Below are 21,781 nucleotides of genomic sequence, written 5' to 3' on the forward strand. Positions count from 1 at the left end.
GGACAAGTCTCTGAATGTCTTTGAGTGGCCCAGCCAGAGCCTGGACTTGAACACGATCGAATGTCTCTGGAGAAACCTGAAAATAGCTGTGCAGTGACGCATGAGAGCTAATTTTAAATTATGAAACATTGCAAGCTACTCATACATTTTACCCTAGCTTTCAAAAGGCTCTCTTTGTATTTTTCTGAATTCTGTTTTTCCTGGTTTTGGGATTTTTTTTCAGTTTTTCACTCTCAAAACTACAATTATTCATAGAGAAACAATACAATTGGATGTTCTGAGTCCATGTCCATGCTTAAATCACAAACGGAAAACTATTTTAAAGGGCTGGGAAAAACAATTCTCTCTCTCTACTGGCTATACGAAGTGAATGAGACAAATACAGGGGCAACGTTGCTGGAAATTATTTGGGAGACATTGTGTTACCTTTTTAAGCCTAACCTGGGGTGGGATAATGCCAATGTGGATTTGACTGGATAGTAGCCGGGAGCTTGAGGTGTCTTCTACTTGTGATATTTGTTGATTATATTTTGCGATGGAACACATGAAAAATACATATACTTTCAGAATTGTTTGGTGAGCAACTCATAGGTGGGCTGTGATTGACCTGCTGGAGACCCCTGCTATAATGACATCCAGCCTTCAGGATGGCAAACCGCTTCCTTTTCATTATAATGTCAAAATAAATAGTACTCTTTTCCATTTATGATTCACAAACCCATTTCTAATTGATAATATCCGACCAGGGCTAGTTTGTTGTACTAACAGCAGTAGAATGAGCCTCTCATTGAGACGGTGGGATTAAACGACTTGTTGTACTAACAGCCGTAGAATGAGCCTTTTTGCTGCTGGACAGTATATGATGATGAATCACAGACAAAGAGAGGCTTGCTAAGCCTGATCCCTATGGTGGGTGTGGAACTCTCCCTCTCTCATACTGCTGCCTGCCACAGAGGGCATAATCCACTGGCTCCTAGATGTCCTACCACAGACATTCACCCAGAGATTTACACCAGACCAAAGAGTTAGACTGCAGAGCTACGCCAGGCTAGTTTCTACAAAGGATAGACACACACAATGTTTGAAGGGTCACAGAATTGAGTTATAATAAAGAGAGAAATACTGTAGTGAGAGGAATTGGTAATGAGTGCAATATACTGCATTAAAGTGTATATGCATTGCAAATGTGAAAGAGTTTCCTGTATGATGGATGTTCCAATGATGACTGTATAATGCAGATATGAGGCAGAGATGGAAGAGCAGAACAGTAACACTGGACTGGCTAGGCCTGGGCTACACAATGAACTAAAATGGTTCTCACCGACCATTCAGTGATTTCAGGAGTCCTGATCATAGATATACATCATTGGTTCTTACTAGAGTGCATTTTATCTGTTGTAGATTTTGGGAAAGTCTACAAAATGGTGTTTCCTTTAGAAGAACATCTAACAAGGGGAAATGTCTTGAGTTTGGGACACAGCCTTAGTTTGTGTTACAACTCAAAGGCAGAGGGTTAGTTAGTAGGTTTGGTGCCGTATGTATCAAGTGTCTCAGAGTAGGTGCTGATTTTACGATCCGTTTAGCCTTTTACGTCATACGGATAGGCTAAGATGGATGGACAGGGGGGCCTGATCCTAGATCAGAACTCATACTCTGAGATGCTTGATGCATACAACCCCTGGTGTGAGTTTAGTATGCATGATGTTCACCGGTAAGGGAGTATAATTCTACCTGTTCCTTGATCTCCTGCATCTTGTTGCTCTGCTCTCTGATGTCATGCAGCAGCTGCAGAGCCTTGTCATCCTCCTGAGACACCTCCACACGGGCTGCCTCCAGGCTGCGCTTTAAGCTCTGGTGAAACACATATATCACACACACACACACACACGCATGCACAAAAATTACTTTGTAATTGAATCACAATGCATTAAAATACATCACTGCAACATGGATGTAACAGTATACACACTATAAGGTAGTCACACTGAACTGAACTCTGATGTAGTTACTGTATGTATAGATGTAGATAAGAAACCAACACACTGACATATTTTGAGATCATGCACTATAATAATGCACTCACGCTGCACTCTGTGATGTATGTGGCCAGGTCCTGCTCCAGGATGGTCCTCTGGGTCTCAGAGGCCTTAAGCTCCACATCCTTTTGGTGCAGAACTGACTCCAGGTCAGTCATCTTGCGCTGAAACCTAGAGATCTCCTGCTCCATCTAGGGCGTAAGCCACAAGAGACACCGAAACGGAATATTGCACTGTTACTCAAAGGTTTCTCAGAGTTGTATACAATTTTATCAAAGGAGAAGCAATATTGTCACTCAAAAGGTGCTTATATTTAAAGTTTGCCCTATATCACTGTAAATGTCACAAGATAGGGCAGGAGATAAATGGTAATCAATACATAATTAATGAACTGTTATTGATTGGTTTAAAAGCTGATTCTAGATAAGACTATATTGGTTATAGTTGCACTGAAATCAATACCCAGCTAGAGAGTCTGTCATGTATGCTATGCTGCACATCATCCACATTCTAACTCCACTACAATCTCCTAATTTCTCCGTGATTTTCAATTAGTTATTAAAATAAAGATAAAATACTCATTAACATGTGGCCCATTTCCAGGGGAAAAAGCTAAAAAAAACAAAAGCTGCACATTACCTTGTAACATTTGTCTTGAGTTTCAACTAGTTCTTGGCTTTTTCTCCATGGAGTTGGTTTTGGCAGGAGAGTTGAGACCTGAAGCCACTGGCCTAGGACAAGACATAGGGGAGAAAACATTTAATACACCATTCTTTGGCAAAAATAAATACATTTAGAATTGAACGCAAAGGCATATGCTCCTTGAGTTTGACGAATGTGTAATTCTTATTGGCACTCAATAGCTTATTTCATGACTGCCATTCAAGCTCAACTATAATGCATTTATAATACCATTTCATTTAGCTTTGCTTCAAAGCAGCTAGGCCTATTTCTCCTCTCAATATAATTTGGTATAGCGCCCATCTATTCTAGACTATGTTGAGTCAATCTGAAAAGTCAAGACAGTCGGCAGACATTGAATTTGAAGTGAAACCTCTAATGCTTAGAAGGTTAATTTGTGGTAATTAGATGACTAATTGAGAGGATTAAAGATATTAAAGGGAAGGTACAATACATCGGCCGCTTGATGTTGGAGGACGGAACTATCGACTTAAAATAAGAGACTTTCTTCACTTGTTTTTTATCATAGGCTTCATTGTTTTGGGGCTTATGTTTTTGTTGCCATAGCTCTAGACATCATTTGTTTACTCCTAACTCTGAAAAAATGAAGACTTATCTTGCTGTCATTCCTTAACCACTACAGATCACAGTATATCATATAGCACTTCATTTCTGTGTAAATGTAAATCTCACAGGGATCCATTTAGTTTTCTGGCCAGCTCTGATGGAAAACATGTTTTTATAGATTCAATCAAAAAGGATTATGTTTGAACCATATTGTATTTTCCCTGACTACTATAAAAAGATGTGAATGACATTAATGAATATTTTCATATGCATGCAATATAGATTCCAGTTTCACCAATATCTATCACAGAGAATCTTGTTTACATAACGACAAATGGTCTGTCAAATTATGAACATACAAACCATGAGAAAATTGTCAAAAACCAAACTATAGAAATCTGCTATGTAAACACAACACATTTCCTAGAGTGATCAGGACCACCAACACATGAATACAGATTGAAACTGACTGATACATTGAAATGACAGATGGGTACATGCATCCACCAAAATCAGCACCAGTTTTCCTTGAGGGCGTACTGAGCGAGATATATCCTTCATCTCAATGCCCCTGGGAGAGACGGAGGCTGGCGAACAGCGAACACACGATGGGTATTGCTGCCGGCATCACACTGTGCAGAGGTAATGGATGGATGGTCAGTGCTGGCTACATTGTCTAAGATAGACAGGACTGATGGCTGGGCAGGTTCTGTGTGGTTACATGTTTGCACAGGTCAGCTACAGGAGATCCCATCTGCTCCTAGTCTGCTAAACAGATGCTATTTGCATTTTGCCTGGATTGATCTGCATTTTCCCCTCATTGGGCATAATGAGCATTTTAATCAATTCTGCATAGGTAACACAAACTTCTGTCTTGATTGAGCTGCTTGTTTGTTATCATTAAAAGCAGAGCGAAAAAGAAACCCCAAAACAGATCACTGTTTGTTAGAGATCTACAGCACCGTGGGAGAGAAGCAAAAATATGTGAATGTAAAAACAGGGAAGAGAGCGGGGGAGAGAGAGAAAGAAAGGGAGAACAATGGGGGTGGGGACAAATAACATCCTGGTTTCCATAGAAATACATTATCTTCACCAATCTGCATCCCTCCTTTCTCTGACTAGCCCAATCTTGCTTTTTGTTGAATATTTTTTGTCCTCCTGCTCCTCTGTATCTAGCAGCTTCTGCAATTAACCTGCTGCAGGGAACAGTCAGTGCTAGAAATGCAGCTGGGGCATTATTAGGGAATTAGCATTTAGCAAACCACTAACTAGTTGAGTCAATTACCAACCAAGCCACCCCGCTGTTAAACTGGCAAAGCCGTTATACATCACAGGGCAATAACAAAGACAGAGCCCCTTAACATGCACACAACTGGCGAGAAGAGGGAGAGTCTCCTCTACCTCACAGCAGTGCACGACATCGACACACTCACCGGAATACCAACCAGCTCTGTGAAGGTTCAGTAATAGAAGCAAGCTACATTCTCCTACCACACAGCTCTGATCGGTCTGATCTCCACAGCAGTCGAAGAGGTAGACAGATGCCAACAAACCACTGGCACTCCTCTCATTCTCAATCCCAACATTAATTTCTCAATCAGACAGCTGTGTTTCAATGGTAAAAACCGTCAGTTAGAATGCATGAAATAGGGGCTTGTCTCCAAGGAAAAAGGAGAGAGGGGGGGAATCCCCTCATTCTGTCTGACAGCACATCGCCACCAAGCCATTATAAAGCCACCATCCAAGCACTGGCACTGCAGGATGAGAAAAAAACAGCCAATAGACCCAGGCAGCATATAGAAAGACATGGTTGGAGGATACCTGAAGAGTGTTGCTGTGAAGTTGCTGTGGCAATGCTCAATTTCAACCCACAAGGCAAACCAGCCACCACCTGTGACTGACACTTTATCTAGGGGAGAGGAGAGGGGTTCGACTGACTGATGCAGCTCAAGGTACAGTACTTACTCAGACTTGGCCAGTGCTGTCAACGCCCTGCTGAAGAACCAGCCTAGAAAGGGCAGGTCCTGGCCCTGGAAGCTCGGCCGCACGGGATCTCGCTAGGCATCCACTCGCCAGGGCCGAGGCTTCTCCGGAGGCTCCTCAAAATTGGAGGTATCATCTTCGGCGCGGAGCGTCTGCACGAAGGGAGGGAGGGCTGCGGGAGGAGGGAAGGGAGAAAAGAACGAATGAGGAAGAGAGTGAGCGAGAGAGAGAGGTAAGCCGTGAAAGCGGCAACAGATTTAAAACAAATGGGGGAGTGATAGAAGAGTGAGGCAGGAGAGGGGATGTAGCGCAGCAACTGGCGTGCACACACAATCTCCTCTGTCTCCCTCTCTCTCTCCCATTAATACATACACTGTAGTGTCTCCCTCTCTCTCTTTCACTGCAGCAGCTCGGGCTAATCAGCTGGAGCCCTATAGCCTAGCGCTCTATCTGCTCTGCTCTGCACTCACTCAATTGTCAACAAACACAGCCCCACAACACACAAACACAAACCAATCACACAAACCCACACACAATTCTGCATTTCAGACACACAGCAATCACACCATCTTATGATGATCTTTAACAGCATTTTATCCCTATGAAGTATTTGGATTCACTAACGTTCCTTAGATTATAGCATATTTGACAAATAGCCCATTTAATCTGGGCGGGTGAACAGCCACCCAGGCCACATCTGATATGATAGACAATTAATAGAACATGTCAATTAAACAAAGGATCCTAATACAGTAGCTCTATGGTCACGTGCCTGGACAGGCGACACTCGCAACTGAATTTAGCTACAATTTTCTTTCCATCAGGGTCAACACATCATAGTTCTTTCATGGAAGGAAAGACATTCCAGTAGATCCTCTTATAAAAATAGAATTGCTCACAGTAATTCTAATTTCACAGGTTCGTCTATTTACGCTGACAACAATTGTAAATGGTGACCATCAATGAGGAAATTTGCCATATCTGGTCAATTACTTCTATGGGCTAGGTGGGACGTGACCGTCCCACCTGCGGGACACACTATTCAACAGCCAGCGAAATAGCATGGCGCGAAATACAAAACAGCAAAAATCTTATTTCATTTTCTCAAACAATCAACTATTTTACACCATTTTAAAGAAACTTCTCGTTAATCTAACCACATTGTCCGTTTTCAAAAAGGCTTTACGGCGAAAGCATAAAATTAGATTATGTTAGGACATAAACTTCAAGAAAAACCACACAGACATTTTCCAAGCAAGGACATCACAAAAACCAAAAATACAGCAAAAATATTCACTAACCTTTGATCTTCATCAGATGGCACTCATAGGACTTCATACACAATACATGTATGCTTTGCTCGATAAAGTTCATATTTATATACAAAAACCCCATTTTACGTTGGCGCGTGATGTTCAGAAAATATTTTGCCTCCAAAACTGCTGCTGAATCAGCACAACAATTTACAAAAATACTCATCATAAACGTTGATAAACTGTTATTCAAAGAATTATAGATAAACATCTCCTTATTGCAACCGCTGTGACAGATTTCAAAAAAGTTTGACGGGGAAAGCACACTTTGCAATAATCTGAGTACGGCGCTCAGAAAAATACATCAGGCAATACAGATACCCGCCATTTTGGAGTCATCTAAAATCATAAAAAGCATTATAAATGTTCACTTACCTTTGATCTTCATCAGAAGGCACTTCCAGAAATCCCAGGTCCACAATAAATGTTGTTTTGTTCGATAAAGTCCATAATTTATGTCCAAATACATCCTTGTTGTTTGCGCGTTCAGTAAGCTACTCCAAATGTAGGAAGCACGTTGAAAATTTCATGACGAAAAGTCAAAAAAAGTTATATTTACGTTTGTTGAAACATGTCAAACGTTGTATAGCATCAATCTTTAGGGCCTTTTTAACATAAAACTTCAATAATATTCCAACCGGACGATTCCAATGTCTTGAAAAACATTATGGAACACAGCTACCTCATCACGTGAATGCGTGCCAATGAACTCATGTCATTTTCTGAGTCACCAACTTCCCGGCCTTCTTGTTCGCTCTCTGTTCACTGCAAAAGCCTGAAACTAGGTTCTAAAGACTGTTGACATCTAGTGGAAGCCTTGAAGTGCAAAATGAACCCTAAGTCATTGTGTGTTAGATAGGCAATGACTTGAAAAGACTACAAGCATCAGATTTCCCACTTCCTGGTTGGATTTTTTTCTCAGGTTTTTGCCTGCCATATGAGTTCTGTTATACTCACAGACATCATTCAAACAGTTTTAGAAACGTCAGAGTGTTTCCTATCCAAATCTACTAATAATATGCAAATATTGGACTCTGGGCCCGAGTATTAGGCCGTTTACTCTGGGCACGCTTTTCATCCGAAATCGAAAATACTGCCCCCTATACCTTAAGTTATTTAAAGGCTCTTGCCATCTTCTAATCCCATCTTAGTGCTATTCAGTGATTCTGAACTCTAACACTCAAGCTTTTCTCTCATGAATGTTACCTCATCCTAGTGTAATGAATAAGCTCTACATTGTGTGTGTGTGTGTGTGCACACCTGAGGATCCCACACACAGCGATCTGTCATCAACACCCCCCCCACTACAGTGAATCCTACTACTACTACTACTACTACTGTGCGCGTGTGTGTGTGTGGATTTCGCTGTGTACAATATATTTTCTTTATTCGGAAGCACAGTGAGTGGTGGGTCTGTCTATAGTCAAAACACATTTTCTCATGCTCTCTGTAGCAGACATAGTGAGCAATATGTTTGTAACATCAAATCACAACAAAACCTTAGTATCGAATCATATAGAATTGTGGGAATACATATTGTGTTGGCACCTAAGTATCGTGATAATATCGAATTGTGAGGTCCCTGGCAATTCAAGCCCTAGTGTATATTGGAAAAGGGATCTACCTGGAAGTTCATGATATTGTGGGAGGTCTTGGTGGCGGTGCCATCAGTGACGGGAGACTTGATGTAGATGATCTCGTAGGCAATGGCCCCAGTCACACTCCAGGCCGTAGCTACACTGGGACACCCCCTTTCATAGCTCTCAACACCTCAGAGGACAGGTAGTACTGCGTCCCAACAGGTACCCTGGGGGTTACCACCTGCAAAATGGACATCAGAGTTACTGTCACCTTAGTCATCATCTCCACATTTAATCAAAGTTATTATATGAAAGTTATAACTGCTATTATATTTACGCATTAAGGACCAAGGAGGTGTGGTATATTGGCCAATATACCACGCCTAAGGGCTGTTCTTATGCACAATGCATAGTGGAGTACCTGCATACAGCCCTTAGTAGTGGCAATTTGGCCATATATCATAAACCCCAGGAGGTGCCTTATTGCTATTATAAACCAGTTACCAACATAAATATAACAGTCAACAGGTAGTTTTAATGTCACGTGCACAAGTTCAGTGAAAGGCCTTTCTTGCAAGCTCCAAACCCAACAATGCAGTAATCAATATCAATGTAGCACTACAAATAACATATAAGGTAGAACAAAAACACTCCAGAAATAAGAACATGAGAAAGTAAGAATATATATATATATATATATATACAATACAGGGTCAGTTCCAATTAGGGCTGTGGCGTTCACGAAATTTCGTAAGCTGGTGATTGTCAAGCAAATAACTGCTGGTCTCATGGTAATGGACCATTTTTACTTAAACACATTTAGCATCTCCTGGCTTCCACTGGTGCAAACCTTTGGAACATCTACATTTTAGAAAGTCTAAGAAATCCATATAATATAGCTTACACCTTCCCAATAAATCCATTATTTATTTTAGACAGGTCTAAAGAAACATGATATGAAGAAAATGTTGTCTATTTCAGAAGAATAGAATCGCATACTCAGAGTTATCCTCATGTTTGGTCCTTATCTGGCTATGCCATATGGCTGTGGTCTGCACTAGTTCATTTAGCAGACAAGATTTTCTTAGAATTCCATTGCATTATTTTATAGTATGAAGAATAAAATTGAACAAAGCTGAATAAAAGCAGTTAACAAAGAAACAGGTACTCCTATATGCTTCATGTAGAGTTATTTATGTAACTTTAGTTGTGATACAAATGTTGGGCTATATGTTTAGATTTATATTACATTCTAAGGCTGCATTGTCACACCCTAATCTGTTTCACCTGTCTTTGTGCTTGTCTCCACCCCCTTCCAGGTGTCACCCATCTGCCCCATTATCCCCTGTGTATTTATACCTGTGTTCTCTGTTTGTCTGTTGCCAGTTCGTCTTGTTCAGCCTACCAGCGGTTTTGCCATACTCCTGTTTTCTCTCTAGTCCCTGTTTTCCAGGTTTTGACCATTCTGCCTGCCCTGACCCTGCCGTTCTGTACCTTGTGACAGTGCCCTGGATTACTGACCTCTGCCTGCCCTTGACCTGTCGTTTGCCTGCCCCCTGTTTTTGTAATAAACTTTTGTTACTTCGAACTGTCTGCATCCTGGTCTTATCCTGAGGTCTGATAGCATGATGTGCCTCTAATGATGATTTTGAAAAAAGTTGCAAGAAAGGCATGAGCTGGCTGCACACACGTCATCAATCTCTCACTCACAATTTGACAAGGACTTGATAATGCCTTGAATTTCCCAGCAGCATCAATTTGTGTGGCCGTAATGCCCCCTAAAAGAATCCATGCCTTTTGCGGCCAGAGGCCGTTATGCCCTTGGGCTGAGTATAATAACTATAATTCCCTTCTCCCTGCATGCTGTGTGCACCGAAACACCTCTCACTCACATGACTCTCCATCACGTGATCGGGTCTTTCTCACAGGCTACAAGTGAAGACAGACACATCGGGGACGCAACTGCGCACATCCTTTTCCAATTCTGAAGCGCATATTGGAAGAACTGTCCACATTTAATTTTTGTCAGCCAGCAAGATGAGTAGGCCTAAGAAACAGCAAAAGCACTAGCCTATGTCAATCTACTATCCCCATAGTACAAAAGTTGATGTATTCTGTTGTGCGAGCAATAAATATTCCAAACATGGTCTGGGACAGATTTGATTTGAAAGTTGTGGGATGTGATAGATCCCAAATTAATACAACCACTAGCATCAAAAGACTGTTTTATGCAATAAGGCTAACGCAACAGCTCAGAACATTTAGCTTAAAATGTTGATTAACTATTAGGCTATTTCTTCACATTAAAAATGCAGCAATGCACACACCATAGTACGCTATAAGCTAAATGTTCCACTTAGCGGGAAAACACCATCAAAAGGGACCGCAAATGTGATTATGCATGTAATGCTTTTATTATCAAAGGTGCATTTTTATGGTGAAAATTATCATCCCCAAACCTGAAACTCATGTACTGCATACAGTTGAAGTTGGAAGTTTACATACACATTAGCCAAATACATTTAAACTCAGTTTTTCACAATCCCTGACATTTAATCCTAGTAAAAACACCCTGTTTTAGGTCAGTTAGGATCCCCACTTTATTTTAAGAATGTAAAATGCCAGAATAATAGTAGAGTGATTTATTTCAGCTTTTATTTCTTTCATCACATTCCCAGTGGGTCAGAAGTTTACATACACTCAATTAGTATTTGGTAGCATTGCCTTTAAATTGTTTAACTTGGGTCAAACGTTTTGGGTAGCCTTCCACAAGCTTCCCACAATAAGCTTTTTGTGAATTTTGGCCCATTCCTACTGACAGAGCTGGTGTAACTGAGTCAGGTTTGTAGGCATTCCTGCTCGCACCCGCTTTTTCAGTTCTGCCCACAACTTTTCTATGGGATTGAGGTCAGGGCTTTGTGATGACCACTAAAATACCTTGACTTTTGTCACGAATTATGTCGTGGTGTTGCAGGGAAGACCAAAATGCAGTGGGTATATGGATACTCATTCAAATAATTCACAAAAAAAGAGTAAGGCATCCAGAGAAAAAACAAAACAATAAATGATACTCACACCTAACAGTGTGGCAGGCTCAACAAGCAGTGCTCACAAACAATCTCCCACAAAAGACAAACATAAACACACCCTACTATATGGGACTCTCAATCAAAGGCAAATAGACAACACCTGCCTTCAATTGAGAGTCCCAACCCCAATTAACCAAACATAGACATACAACCAGCTAGATCAACATAGAAATACATAAACAAGGAACAGTGCCCAAAAACCGCGGAATACATAAATCAAATCCCCTACAACAAACACACCACCCCGAACCACATAAACCAAATACCCTCTGCCACGTCCTGACCAAACTACAATGACAATTAACCCTTATACTGGCCAGGACGTGACAACTTTGTTGTCCTTAAGCCATTTTGCCACAACTTTGGAAGTATGCTTGGGGTCATTGTCCATTTGGAAGACCCATTTGTGACCAAGCTTTAACTTCCTGACTGATGTCTTGAGATGTTGCTTCAATATATCCACATAAGGTTCCTTTCTCATGATGCCATCTATTTTGTGAAGTGCACCAGTCCTTCCTGCAGCAAAGCACCTGCACAACATGATGCTGCCACGGTTGGGATGATGTTCTTCGGCTTGCAACCCTTCCCCTTTTTCCTCCAAACATAACGATGGTCATTATGGCCAAACAGGTCTATTTTTGTTTCATCAGACCAGAGGACATTTCTCCAAAAAGTATGATCTTCGTCCCCATGTGCAGTTACAAACCGTAGTCTGGCTTTTTTATGGCAGTTTTGGAGCAGTGGCTTCTTCCTTGCTGAGCGGCCTTTCAGGTTATGTCGATATAGGACTCGTTTTACTGTGGATATAATTTTGTACCTGTTATCTCCAGGATCTTCACAAGGTCCTTTGCTGTTGTTCTGGGATTGATTTGCACTTTTCGCACCAAAGTACGTTCATCTCTAGGCGACAGAATGCGTCTCCTTCCTGAGTGGTATGACGGCTGCGTGGTCCCATGGTGTTTATACTTGCATACTATTGTTTGTACAGATGAACGTGACACCTTCAGGTGTTTGGAAATTGCTCCCAAGGATTAGCCAGATTGTGGAGGTCTACAATTTTTTTCTGAGGTCTTGGCTGATTTTTTTTATTTTTCCCATGATGTCAAGCAAAGAGGCACTGCATTTGAAGGTATGCCTTGAAATACATCCACAGGTACACCTCCAAATGACTCAAATGATGTCAATTAGCCTATCAGAAGCTTCTAAAGCCATGACATAATTTTCAGGATTTTTCCAAGCTGTTTAAAGGCACAGTCAATTTAGTGTATGTAAACTTCTGACCCACTGGAATTGTGATACAGTGAAATAATCTGTCTGTAAACAAGTGTTTGAAAAATTACTTGTCATGCACAAAGTAGATGTCCTAACCAACTTGCCAAAACTATAGTTTGTTAACAAGAAATGTATGGAGTGGTTGAAAAATGAGTTTTAATGACTCCAACCTAAGTGTATGTAAACTTCCGACTTGAACTGGTATGTATGCCAGTTAGCCTCTACACCCATTGTTAAGCGGATTAATGTGCTCAATTTAAAAAAGTTATTTGGCCACTTTAGTTGTGATACAAACCTTATCAATGCATATAGGCCTATGGGCTAGGCTATGATTGATTTGAAAAAAGTCGCAAAAAAAGGCATGCTTTGTTTCTTGCCTTATGCTGGGCATCAGTGATAATATATAGTTGAAGTTATAATATTAGCCTATCACCCATCAGACTTTTCTTGATTTAATCTTGTCTTCACGTATAATATTTAGTATATGTGTGAAATTTGTTTTGATTTAGACTGGACCATTATCATGCACCTGTCTCGAAACCAGGGCAGCGGAAGAAAATAGATGTTATCTATGCACTTAAGTAGCGATTGGAGGATTATTTTCCTGTGGTTCATTTTCATGCCAGCCAGGTAGGTTATACTCCTGTTGTAAAGAGAAGCAATGTGCTTAATATTATCAAAGTTGAGAAATAAATATTGTAGGCCTAGCCTATAGAAAGCTGATGGGTTCCTCTATTCAATAGAGACCATCACTGTTTTCTCACGCAATTGCATAGCCTATAGAAATGATACGCAACATGAGCTCATGGGCTCTTATGAAGTGTTTGATTAGAATTTCGATTACATTTCGATTGATGTCAGAGTGATTAGAGGGACAATAGAGTGCTGAGTACCAGGCAGTTAGCAAGTTTGGTAGACTTCTATGACCATCAGCGGCATCAGAGCCTTATTACCGTGACTAAACAGTTACGTGGAATTTGACTGCCTTCATGACCGCCAGTGTGGCGGTAATACGGTCACCACAACAGCCCTAGTTCCAATACCATATTTACAATGTGCAGGGATACTATGTATAAAGGTAGATATGTATAGGGGTAAGGTGACTAGGCATCAGGATATATGATAAACAGAGTAGCAGCAGCATAAATGATGATTGTATTTGAGTGTGTGTGTGTGTGTGTGTGGAGTCAGTATAAATGTGTGTGCATGTTGGAGTGTCAGTGTGCAGTGAGTGTGTTGAGTCCTGTGAGTGGGCATAGAGATGGTACAAAAAGCAGTACAAGGTAAACTCAGATCGTCCCTGTAGCCATTCTGTTAGCTATTTTGCAGTCTTATGGCTTGGGGATAGAAGCTGATCAGGAGCCTGTTGATGTCAGTATTGCTTGCCATTTGGAAGCAGAGAGAACAGTCTATGGCTTGGGTAGCTGGAGTCGTTAACGATTTTCCATTGCATTCCATTTGTGTTTAATTTTTTTTGCGGAACCTTCTCCACACATTCAAAATGAAAAATAAGGAATCATCTTCAGTATATTCATTACCTTTGGTATTTACAATTGTGTCACTGTCTGATGTGTGATCATTCAAAATAAAGCTTTTAACTTTTTATTAGCAGTGAGCTTGGCAGCTGAACCAAAGTCTACTAACTTGTTGTGTCCCATGCGATCAATGAGAACATTCTCTGATTTTACATCTCTGCAACAGGAAAGAGGTAAGGATGTGAGAGAATGCAGGAGAAAGCAAATGGGAATGGAAGGACAGGGAGGAGCCGAGACCAGAACAAACAATTTGACAACCCAGGTGAGAGATCTAACAAAAAGAGACTATTATTTGGCTCTTATACTTGTAGTAACCTTATTTGAACCTTGACTCTACCAGTCACAATGCTATTCTGGGATTCACATAAGCAGTACACAGGTGTGCAGCACATTTGAGCGTATTAAAAAACCCATCTGATGCACAGCGTGGAATGGCGGCCCACTAATTCGATCAGGTAAAACTGGGCCATGGCCTCATCAAACTGCTCCTCATATCTGTTCATCAGAGCCATCAGGTCTCTACCCGAAAGTACTCAATCGCCTATCAACACATACACGGAAATTAAACACAAATACGCATAGTACCGTGACAAACATCTCGGTGCGGCAGGTAGCCTAGTGGTTGCTGGATCGACTCTCTGAGCTGTCCTTCTGCCCCTGAACAAGGCAGTTAACCCACTGTTCCCCCGGTAGGTCGTCATTGTAAATAAGAATTTGTTCTTAACTGATTTGCCTAGTTAAATAAAGGTAAAAAATGTCATATGTTATCAGACAAACTGGAGCCTTGTGTGACCAAATGGCTTGGTCTATTTTGTGTTTATTTCAAACCAAGCAAAAAGACAAGCATTACCACCACACCCAGAACATACAGTTTCTATGGTCATTGGTCATATATTAAACCACCAAGAGCTCCAAAATGTATCTGTAAAGCAACAATGTCTCTTGTATTCCAGCAGTGCTGCTGTTGGTCCATGCATTCTAAATATAAACAGGAAGCAATGAAGGCAGCAGCTACTAGTCGGGATGTTAATAAAAGTTCTGCGACGAGAGGCATACAGCAACGCATGAATGGTCAGGAAGTCTGAATGAACAGCAGCATTCTAAAGACGTTACCTAGCAACAAGGTACTGAGAGACACTTTGGAGCAGTCTGACACTTGGATAGAGATGGATTCTTTGTATTTTCACTGGGCTCAGTATGGAAGTGTGGGCAGAGCAGAGCTGGGGGTGGGGGCTGACTGAGCTGAAGGAGACATAGAAATACATTATTTTCCAATTTGAACCGCTCAGCTCCCTGATAATATCTATTAGGCTGTAGTTCCGAGCAGCAATGCATTGCTCATTTGGCATTTGTATGGATATTTTACTCCCACTAAATTCCCAGGAACAATCGGATAGAGCGATCCAGTCACAAACGGAGTACAGAGAGGAAAACGCACAATAGTAGTGATGAGGTCAAGTGGGAAAAAACATGTAAACTGCCAATTTGAAGGGCCACATTTGGGCTTTATAAATTGAATGACAGTCCATAACCTTTTAAGAGTAGGCCTAACGTGGAAGGTTTTTCTATTTATGTTGATACACATGAAAATCTACATGTGACTGCAATGCTTTGTCGATTTTCTATTACTGTGCAAAAAGGGAGAATTGCCCCAATTTTAAAGATGGCTTTTTCACAATGTTCAGCCCTGTGGCTCAAAAAAGGCTGTGAAGGAACGAAAATTAAACCAATGAACAGTGCTTGGACAAAACAAACTTTACTCTGGTCTATAGATGCTATTAATGCATTCATTCTGTTTATATACTTGCTTTTGTTATCAAAAGGAAGGCCTGGCAGCATGCATACCCTGCAAACATTATTCATAAATAACATGTTTTGAAAATCAATAGTACTATTCTGTACTGTGTATCTTTGGGAATCAGCCTGAAACAGATGGTACATGGCGCCATCTATTGGATATATAGTGTATTACAATAGAATGCAGAGATGGGCAAATTGCATCGAAACCCGGATTCTCTGGACTGACAAAGCTCGATGCATAAAATGTACTCTTTATAAGAGGTGCTGGGCCAGATTAAAGTATAAAACAGGCTAGCTAAGGCCAACGTTTGCCTACATCTATAGAGATCCCTAAAATATCTGGAAAATAAATTTGTTCCCAGCCAAATTGCCTGGGCCCGAAATTAATAAAGCATCTTTTTATTTCACCTTTATTTAACCAGGTAGGCCAGTTGAGAACAAGTTCTCATTTACAACAGCGACCTGGCCAAGATAAAGCAAAGCAGTGCGACAAAAACAACACAGAGTTAAACATAAACAAAAGTACAGTCAATAACACAATAGAAAAATCTATGTACAGTGTGTGCAAATGTAGAAGATTATGGAGGTAAGGCAAAAATAGGCCATAGAGGGGAAATAATTACAATTTAGTATTAACACTGGAGTGATAGATGTGCAGATGATGGTGTGCAAGTAGAGATACTGGGGTACAAAAGAGCAAGAGGATAAATAACAATATGGGGATGAGGTAGTTGGGTGTGCTATTTACAGATTGGCTGTGTACAGGTACAGTGATCGGTAAGCTGCTCTGACAGCTGATGCTTAAAGTTAGAGAGGGATAAGACTCCAGCTTCAGTAATTTTTGCAATTCGTTCCAGTCATTGGCAGCAGAGAACTGGAAGGAAAGGCGGCCAAAAGAAGTGTTGGCTTTGGGGATGACCAGTGAAACATACCTGCTGGAGAGCGTGCTACGGGTGGGTATTGCTATGGTGACCAGTGAGCTGAGATAAGGTGGAGACTTATAGATAACTTATAAATGATCTGGAGCCAGTGGGTTTGGCGACAAATATGTAGTGAGGGCCAGCCAATGAGAGCATATAGGTTGCAGTGGTGGATAGTATATTGGGCTTTGGTGACAGAATGGATGGCACTGTGATAGACTACATCCAGTTTGCTGAGTAGAGTGTTGGAGGCTATTTGGTAAATTACATCGCCGAAGTCAAGGATCGGTAGGGTAGTGAAGTTTACGAGGGTATGTTTGGAAGCATGAGTGAAGGAGGCTTTGTTGCGAAATAGGAAGCCGATTCTAGATTTAATTTTGGATTAGAGATGCTTAATGTGAGACTGGAAGGAGAGTTTACAGTCTAACCAGACACCTAGGTATTTGTAGGGTTCCAGAACCGTCAAGAGTAGTGATGCTAGTCTGGCGGGCGGGTGTGGGCAACAATCGGTTGAAGAGCATGCATTTAGTTTTACTACCATTTAAAAGCAGTTGGAGGCCACGGAAGGAGTTGTATGGCATTGAAGCTCGTTTGGAGGTTTGTTAAGTGTCCACAGAAAGGCCAGATGTATACAGAATGGTGTCGTCTGTGTAGAGGTGGATCAAAAAATAACCAGCAGCAAGATCAACATCATTGATATATACAGAGAAAAGAGTCGGCCCGAGATTTGAACCCTGAGGCACCCCCATAGAGACTGCCAAAGGTCCGGACAACAGGCCCTCCGATTTCACACACTGAACTCTACAGTTGAAGTCGGAGGTTTACATACACCTTAGCCAAATACATTTAAACAAAATTTTTCACAATTCCTGGCATTTAATCCTAGTAAAAATTCCCTGTCTTAGATCAGTTAGGATCACCACTTTTATTTCTTTCATCACATTCCCAGTGGGTCAGAAGTTTACATACACTCAATTAGTATTTGGTAGCATTGCCTTTAAATTGTTTAACTTGGGTCAAATGTTTTGGGTAGCCTTCCACAAGCTTCCCACAATAAGTTGGCTGAATTTTGGCCCATTCCTCCAGACAGAGCTGGTGTAACTGAGTCAGGCTTGTAGGTCTCCTTGCTCGCACCTGCTTTTTCAGTTCTGCCCACAAATTTTCTATAGGATTGAGGTCAGGGTTTGTGATGGCCACTCCAAATACCTTGACTTTGCTGTCCTTAAGCCATTGTGCCACAACTTTGGAAGTATGCTTTGGGTCATTGTCCATTTGGAAGACCCATTTGCGACCAAGCTTTAACTTCCTGACTGATGTCTTGATGTTGCTTCAATATATCCACATAATGTTACTTCCTCATGATGCCATCTATTTTGTGAAGTGCACCAGTCCCTCCTGCAGCAAAGCACCCACACAACATGATGGTGCCACCCCCGTGCTTCACGGTTGGGATGATGTTCTTCGGCTTGCAGGCCTCCCCCTTTTTCCTCCAAACATAATGATGGTCATTATGGCCAAACAGGTCTATTTTTGTTTCATCAGACCAGAGGACATTTCTCCAAAAAGAATAATCTTTAGTCTGGCTTTTTTTATGGCAGTTTTGGAGCAGTGGATTCTTTCTTGCTGAACGGCCTTTCAGGTTAAGTCGATATAGGATTTGTTTAACTGTGGATATAGATACTTTTGTACCTGTTTCCTCCAGCATCTTCCCAAGGTCCTTTGCTGTTGTTCTGGGATTGAATTGCACTTTTCGCACCAAAGTACATTCATCTCTAGCAGACAGAACGCCTCTCCTTCCTGAGCGTTATGATGGTTGCGTGGTCCCTTGGTTTTTATACTTGTGTGCTATTGTTTGTACAGATGAATGTGGTACCTTCAGGCATTTGGAAATTACTCCCAAGGATGAACCAGACTTGTGGAGGTCTACAGTATTTTTTTTCTGAGGTCTTGGCTGATTTCTTTTGATTTTCCTATGATGTCAAGCAAAGAGGCACTGAGTTTGAAAGTAGGCCTTGAAATATACTGCTCAAAAAAATAAAGGGAACACTTAAACAACACAATGTAACTCCAAGTCAATCACACTTCTGTGAAGTCAAACTGTCCACTTAGGAAGCAACACTGATTGACAATAAATTTCACATGCTGTTGTGCAAATGGAATAGACAACAGGTAGAAATTATAGGCAATTAGCAAGACACCCCCAATAAAGGAGTGGTTCTGCAGGTGGTGCCACAGACCACTTCTCAGTTCCTATGCTTCCTGGCTGATGTTTTGGTCACTTTTGAATGCTGGCGGTGCTTTCACTCTAGTGGTAGCATGAGACGGAGTCTACAACCCACACAAGTGGCTCAGGTAGTGCAGCTCATCCAGGATGGCACATCAATGCGAGCTGTGGCAAGAAGGTTTGCTTTGTCTGTCAGCGTAGTGTCCAGAGCATGTAGGCGCTACCAGGAGACAGGCCAGTACATCAGGAGACGTGGAGGAGGCCGTAGGAGGGCAACAACCCAGCAGCAGGACCGCTACCTCCGCCTTTGTGCAAGGAGGAGCAGGAGGAGCACTGCCAGAGCAAAATGACCTCCAGCAGGCCACAAATGTGCATGTGTCTGCTCAGACACACAATTCCAGAAGTATGTTGACTTTGCTTTGCCCAGCGCTGTATCCTTGCTGAAGCCATGGGCAGAATGCATCTTGATTCACTAAAAAGGCTCATCAGTAGTTTGTGGTCAGTGCATATGGTGAAATGACGACCATAGAGGTACTGATGGAAGCGTTTCACAGCAAAAACTATGGCCAGACCTTCCTTGTCTAACTGTGAACAACCCTTCACAGCACTCGTCAGTGTACGTAATGCGAATCCAATGGGTTTCTCTGACCCGTTCTCCATCTGATGAGAGAGTACTGCCCCGACGCCATAGGGCGAGGCGTCTTATGACAGGATGATCACTTTGTCTTGGTCAAAATGAACCAGAAGTTGTGCTGATTGTAGTAGTGCTTTCACTTCCTTGAAAGATTTCTCTTGTGCTGGCCCCCACTTCCATTTACAGTCTTTGTGGAGCAGCTGATAAAGTGGAGCCAACACTGTTGACAGCTCAGGGAGGAACCTACCATAGTAGTTCACCATGCCCAGGAACGACCTGAGCTCTGACCCATTCTTGGGGTTTGGAGAATCCTTGATTGCCCTGACTTTGTCCTCCACAGGACACAGACCCTGCGCTGTGATCTTGTGACCTAGGTATGTCACACTCTGTGCTTGGAATGTGCACTTGCTACGCTTCAGGCGCAGGCCTGCCTCAGAGAATCTCTTTAACACCTGGTCCAGATGATGGAGGTGCTCCTCCTCTGTCTCCCCTGTAACCAGGATGTCATCCAGGTACACTGCTACATGAGGGATCCCCTGCAGCAGATTGTCCATTGTCCTCTGGAAAATGGCTGGGCTGGACGCCACTCCAAAAACCAAGCGGTTGTACCTGAACAAGCCTTTGTGCGTGTTGACTGTGACCTACTCTTTTGAGTCCTCGTCCAGGAGGAGCTGTTGGTAGGCGTGACTCATGTCAAGCTTTGAGAACGTCTTGCCTCCTGCCAGTGTCGCGAACAAGTCCTCCACCCGCAGCAGCGGGTAAGCGTCTAGCTTAGAGGCCCTGTTGATGGTGAGTTTGTAGTCCCCACATATACGCACCGTGCCGTCACTTTTCAGAACAGGAACGATAGGAGCTGCCCAGCGGGAGAACTGAATGGGAGTAATGACGTTTGCTTCCTGCAGCCGCTCCAACTCATCTTCCACTTTCTTTTTCATGGCGTAAGGCACTGTCCTGGGCTTGAAAAAGCGAGGCTCGGCCTGAGGATCCATGAACAGCTTAACTGCAGTGCCCTGCAGTGTGCCCAGTTCATCTTTGAAAATCTCTGGGTACTTTTGAATGACATCCTCAGTCACTCGGGTGTGTTTTTATCTCACCCCAGTTCAGTTGTATTTTGTTAAGCCAGTCACGCCCTAGTAAACTAGGCCCATTCCCTTGCACCACCAGGAGCCGTGCTCTCGCTTCCTGGCTGTTGTATGCAATGTCCACCTCTAGAGCCCCCAGCAATGGTATGGTCTCACCGGTGTATGTACGCAGTCTGATCCCTGCCGGTGTGAGGGCAGAAGCCTGTCTTGAGCCCCAGATTTGTTTGTAGGTCTCCTCACTTACGACAGAGGCAGAGGCCCCCGTGTCAGCCTCCATCCTCATCTGCTTTCCATCTACCTCCACTGTAGCATAGATAGGCTCTGCGCGCGGCTCACTCACATTAAACATGTTGTAGGAACAATGCTCTTCCTCCTCTGTGCTCTCTAGGTGGTGCGCTGCTGACTGAGGCTTTGGTGCTGTGAACTTGCCCAGCCCAGTCCGCCCACCCTCTGGCTTGCTCCTAAGACCCCTACATTTTTTAGCTAAATGTCCCATTTTGTTGCAATTGTGACAGACAGTCTCCATGAACTTACAGTTGTTACCATAATGTGTTCCTCCACATCTGAAACATTCCACTGCTTTCCCCCTTTTTCCTGACACCTCTTTTGTCACCTGATGCACTGCACAACTTCCACTGTTGGCCTTTTGAATATTTTCCACATTACTAGCGGCCATCTCCATCCCTTGAGATAGTTCCAATGCTCTCTTGAAAGTCAGTGTGGCTTCCCCCAGCAACCGGCGCTGTGTGCTGTCCTCATTAATGCCACAGACTAATCTGTCACGGAGCATGTCCTCTAACATAGCCCCAAACTCACAATGTTCAGAGAGTTCACGTAATTCAGCAACAAAGTTAGCAACAGACTGACCTGTTTTCCGAAAATGGCAGTTAAACTTGAACCTCTGGACAATCACTGAAGGCTTTGGATTGTGGTGAGTCTGAACGAGAGCAACTAGATCCCCAAAAGGAATTTCTCCCGGTCTCCGTGGTGTAGCCAAATTCCTCATTAGCTTGTAGGTTTTAGCCCCACACACACTCAAGAGAATAGAGCGCTGTTGACGACATC

At 42.4% G+C, this 21,781-nt stretch overlaps 1 protein-coding gene across 1 annotated transcript in view; it reads right to left on the minus strand.

The window, feature by feature from the left end:
• The window catches only part of LOC106583567 (citron Rho-interacting kinase), a 62,926-nt gene extending 42,738 nt beyond the window's left edge, over positions 1–20,188 (minus strand). The window contains 7 exon segments of the mRNA XM_014167915.3: positions 1,732–1,851; positions 2,084–2,227; positions 2,676–2,712; positions 2,714–2,767; positions 5,250–5,524; positions 8,205–8,314; positions 19,882–20,188. Of these exon segments, the coding sequence (XP_014023390.2) occupies positions 1,732–1,851; positions 2,084–2,227; positions 2,676–2,712; positions 2,714–2,767; positions 5,250–5,524; positions 8,205–8,314; positions 19,882–20,188 (1,047 nt within the window).
• Between the last annotated feature and the right edge of the window lie 1,593 nt (positions 20,189–21,781).

Source organism: Salmo salar, chromosome 22, assembly GCF_965601325.2.
Source record: "Salmo salar chromosome 22, fSalSal1, whole genome shotgun sequence".
NCBI lineage: Eukaryota > Metazoa > Chordata > Actinopteri > Salmoniformes > Salmonidae > Salmo > Salmo salar.